Raw genomic sequence first — 4,940 nt, forward strand, 5'->3', positions numbered from 1 at the left:
ATAAAATCTAAGTAGATTCTATAATCAAAGGGGCAATAGAAGGCGATACAGCAAACATGAAATATTCAAGTGAATATTTTCCAATACATCATCTCAAATCTCATGAGCAATGATCCTTTTATTCAACACCAAAAAAAAAAAAAAAAAAAAAAACCAAAATTGTATAAACAACTTCCATGCAGAAGGTTTGACAGTGGGTGAGATTGAGAACAGCCAAGATATATATACAGAGACCTTACCCATAACCTATATACTCTAAAGAAAATGCTGAACCAGACGGACTAAACAACTCCAAAGCAAGATTATACCACATCGATCGGCCAGACCCAGTTTGCATATTTTCTTTTTAAAACACAAATCTCCATGGTTGGTCATGGGACATGGGTTCACCATATCGAGGAAAAATCTATTGCTGTCAACATATTCGATATTTGATGCAAGAGGATGCATGACTCTTAAATCTTAGCATATTAGAAGGCTCAGATCGACAATCTAAGGCGATACAACAAACATGAAACAAGCAAGTTCGAATACATCATGAGCAATGAATCTTTATTTAACATAAAAAAAGCGTAACCATAAGCAGCAGACATAATTTCTTAACGAATAGGATACAACAAGATTCAATCTTTTTCAATCATGAAACTAGGAAAAAAACACATCAGAATGGAAGGTGAGGGTCTGTTTCGACCAGTCTAACCTTCCCCACATTCTTGGAAATTGATTCTCTACTTCTGTCTCTTGTATATCTTAGCCAAAAAGGACTTCAACACTGCTTCCACTGCCTTGCTCGGATGGGCTTCGATGGAAGTTATGAGTTTCTCATAGCTTTGACTCTCATACTCAGCAAATACACCCTAGAAAAAGCATTGAAGAATTCATAGGAGAGGAAGAATGAGATACATGCAAATTAATTTGCTCAACATCAATAAAGATCAAGCGCAAACCTCAAGGTTAAGCTTGTTATAGAGGGCTTTGACTTTCGCAACATTGGCTGGGTCCGGCTTTCCGTAGTTTTCCTGAAATAAAACAAACAGAATAATGAGAAAATTTTACACTGATCCTCCCATTTATGAGGAAATATCACAATGGTCAAATAAGACTCCATTCTTACATATAGCACTTTCTTTTGCTCTTCATTACATAGCTCCACTGCTTTAACAACCAACCAGGAGCACTTAAAGTCTTCAATATCTGTTCCTATCTGATAACAGAAAGGAAAACATTTACAAAAAAATTTCATGAAATGTGCAGATCATTAGTCTCACACTGCAATTAAGGGTTATACATTAATACATCACACGGGAGCTGACCTTGCCAATGGTTTCAGGATCGCCAAAGCAATCCAAATAATCATCCTACAAAAGGCGAAAAAAGAAGAAGCAAACTATTGACATTAGCAGATAAAATCCATTAAAGCATATAGAATCAACTCTAAACATCGAGATGAATTTCTTGCACCAAATCTACATAAGCTTTGAAACTTTAAAAGTAATGAAATCCAAAAAAGTAGCCGTGCCACAACTAACAACAAACAAACAAAAGATTATAAAGTGAAGTAAATGATATATAATATGGACTTTTATGATACCGAAAAGGAAATTACCTGTACTTGAAAGTAAATCCCCATGTCAACAAGTGTGTTCTTGACATCTATATGGTTCTCTAGTTTCTCACCAGACATGAGCAATGCACATGCAACCTGAACAAATTTAGTGAACATGGCAAGCCAATTAAATTCATAGCTTTCCAACATAAACGCAATAAAACAATGGAAAGGGAAAAAAATCATGAAAAGTGTTGTATACTTCAATCTACAAGATACATAGTTGTAATCATCTTTTAACATTCACGTGCAAGGCAAATAGTGCTTCAAGTTAACAGAAGCTGCCCAGGAAACCTGGGTTTTTAAGTTGACGTAGGATTACAATGGTTAGGAATGATAAGATTCATAGATTGAGGGTATTGAGGGAATCCACATCCTGGGAAAGATCTACATGTCAGAATCTGGTCCTAAACTGAAAAGAAATTTTATTCAAAGTTTCTGGGACGTACAAGAGAAATATCACCAAAAAAATTGTATTCCATTGCCCAAACGCTTAAAAAGAAACTCTATTTATGGTTGTTCTAAGCCCCCAGACTGCTCATTAATTCACTGGAACTCAAAACTACAAAACACAAGACAACTAGTTAATAGTTACAAAATTACTTCAAGAAAAATCATAATCTCTCTCAAAATAACAGTTGTTCTAGTGATATCATCCAGAAAATAATATGCTGAGATATTTCTAGTTCTTTTCTCCAGAATACATCGATGAAACTACTGATGATTGGGCTAATCACAAATGTTGTTTGCAACAACAGAATTACCAGATTAGCTAATAAATTATGTGCAGTAGCCTTCAACATTTATAAGAATTTATACTCACAGATAGATAAAATGAGTAATAGGCAGTTTTATACTGAACAATGCGGCGGTGGCTGCAAAAAAAAAAAAAAAGAAGCAAATGTATAGAGTATTAGGCCACCAATACAATATGAGAGCCGCCACGCATTAAATTTTAAAAATCTCACTGATTTTTAACATGCTAAACCTTTGCATTATCCAGAACAATAGTACACAAGTGCATGATCAAGGTGAATACAGGGTCCTTTCTCAAACCATTTTTGTCTCATAACGGAAAAAAAGAGTAACTAGGTTTATCTGACATGGATGGATATAAGCTCAGATGCTACTCACAGTGACAACGTGTATTTGGATAAATCTTTCTCCCCTTCAAGTGTTGTGATCAGGTCAATCATCTGTCCCGAGGCTGTTTGAAACTCAACCTACATAGGCATGGCATATATAACATTGTGAGCGCACTTTTATAATGAAAAGCAACCTAAGTCAAATAGATCAATTACCTCATTAAACAAATCTAGCAGATCAACATAGTAAGGCTTATCTCGAAAATGTTTTCTTAGAACCCTAGGAATGTGATTACGAAGTACGACCCCATCGTTTATTGCAATCATACCAATCTACAAAACATACATTCCCAAAAGTTAGTTAATTCACTAGCAATAACAGAAATTAATTGAAAAAAAAAAAAAAAAAAAACTCTGTTAGCACAAACCTTTGGCAATCTAAACCAACAAGGTTGACCTCGCCGTGTATGAGAGCCATCCATAATGTCATCAAGAACAAGAAAATATGCTTGAAGCTGCATGTATTTTTGTCATAATTATAATAGTATTGTTTGCAGTATCTTAACTGGTCCAACAAGGAACACATAAAGGTATTCATCAGCATACCCATTCAATACACCAACCAAGAGAGCTTGCAAGAAACATTTCCTCTTCAGTTAATTCCTCTCCTTCTTTCAACAATTTGTAGCTGTCGAGTACAGAGAGGCCTCGGTTCAGCTTCCCTGACAAATAAATTGAGATCCTGATTGATTATAAAGTCCTCAGGACATAATGTCTTTGAAAACAACTTGATATAATTTTTCATTTCCCACCTTTAGGCACATTGTAGTCCAACATCTGCAGTAGATAGGTCAAAACAAGCTGGTTAGAGACTGAGAGAAAGAGAAAGAACTAAATAGGAACTGTGCCAAATAATATATTTGTGGGGATTGATTACATACAAAATAAATATTCTGGAGAACTAAGATTGTTCAGAAACAATATGTATCTCTAGTTATAAAATACACCAAGGATTTTAGTATGATGGCATACATCTTCACTCATTCAAAACTTGAGAAAGATAAAACCAAGACTTGTAATGATCCTGGTTCATTAATTTGAAGATCAGCAAGCATCGGTTGGGAATATGATTTGATAAGAAAGAGGTTCCTACAGGCTACAAGAAATCCAAAAATCATCATCATAATAAAGTTTGAGCAAGACGGAAACATCCTTCCATGAACTGTTTTATCAAATTTGATTATCATTTTTATGTTCATATATATTTAAGTAGGATGAGTTGCTCAATCTCCAACCTCTGTATCTCCTTTCAGTCCTGACTTCTCTTATGACCAATTCTCCCACATTAATAGCAAAGAAGGAGCAGCTAATTCCAACCTCAAACAATCAAAAGCATGCCGAGGAAATTTAAAATTTTAGGCATCATACATTGAAAATAAAAAAAAAAATGATCATACGAGCAAAAGTCATTGAAGAAGGAATAAACATTCAAAGAAGCAATGAAAAAGCACCAAAAGGAGAAGATGTGAAAATGCGAAGTACCTGCTCGACCCATTGACGGGAATCGGGAGTCCACTCGAAAGCAGGATCGTCGAGCAGCTCAGATTTGAGAGTCGAGTAGACCTTCATGAACGTTGACTTGAGATCCGCCATTGGTGAGAAGCAGAAGCTTTTTTTTTGCGGAGACACAGAGAGGATGGAGGAAAAAGAGAGAGAGAGAGAGAGAGAGAGAGAGAACACGAGGACCTGTCTCCTTATAGAGGAGAGAGAGAGAGGGGCTTGACGGAATTGTGTTGGTGGGGGCGTTATTTGTACAGAAAAGGAGGAGGGAGAAGAGAGTGAATCCCTCTATTTTCCAATTAAAAAAAAGTCAAATGTTGAGTTCTAGTTAGACTAAAGGGGGGCCAGGATTCAAGGAAATTACACTAGTTGCCATCACTGCCTTCTCTTCTCTGTAGATGATTCCCTTGCATGTGGCCGTCGGAAATATTCATCGCCATATTTAAATAATTATTGTAGTATTTATCTAAGCTGAAGCTGTTGGTATGGATGGTATCCCATTTTCATGTGGGAAACACCAACATGGACTCTCCAACTGTTTGATGGAGAAACGTGGCAGTACATGACTGCCTGGATTAAAGGGCATAGATCTGTGTCTGTATGTATGAGTGTACTGTATTGTAACTTGGCATGATTCCATCCCACTTGGTCAGGTCAATAATCATTATCATAATTAATAAGAAGGAACT

The 4,940-nt window shown here is 36.0% G+C and overlaps 1 protein-coding gene across 1 annotated transcript; it reads right to left on the reverse strand.

The window, feature by feature from the left end:
* Positions 1 to 486: 486 nt before the first annotated feature.
* Positions 487 to 4,470, reverse strand: LOC119989416 (farnesyl pyrophosphate synthase 1). Its single transcript, XM_038834922.1, has 12 exons — positions 4,234 to 4,470; positions 3,504 to 3,528; positions 3,298 to 3,413; positions 3,120 to 3,206; positions 2,908 to 3,024; positions 2,741 to 2,829; positions 2,430 to 2,481; positions 1,607 to 1,702; positions 1,314 to 1,358; positions 1,115 to 1,204; positions 948 to 1,019; positions 487 to 857 (listed from the first exon to the last, which is right to left on the reverse strand). Exons 1-12 carry the CDS (start codon positions 4,342 to 4,344, stop codon positions 729 to 731), a joined length of 1,029 nt encoding a protein of 342 aa, XP_038690850.1. The 5' UTR covers positions 4,345 to 4,470; the 3' UTR covers positions 487 to 728.
* Between the last annotated feature and the right edge of the window lie 470 nt (positions 4,471 to 4,940).

The sequence above is a fragment of the Tripterygium wilfordii genome, chromosome 21, assembly GCF_013401445.1.
Source record: "Tripterygium wilfordii isolate XIE 37 chromosome 21, ASM1340144v1, whole genome shotgun sequence".
Taxonomy (NCBI): Eukaryota; Viridiplantae; Streptophyta; class Magnoliopsida; order Celastrales; family Celastraceae; genus Tripterygium; species Tripterygium wilfordii.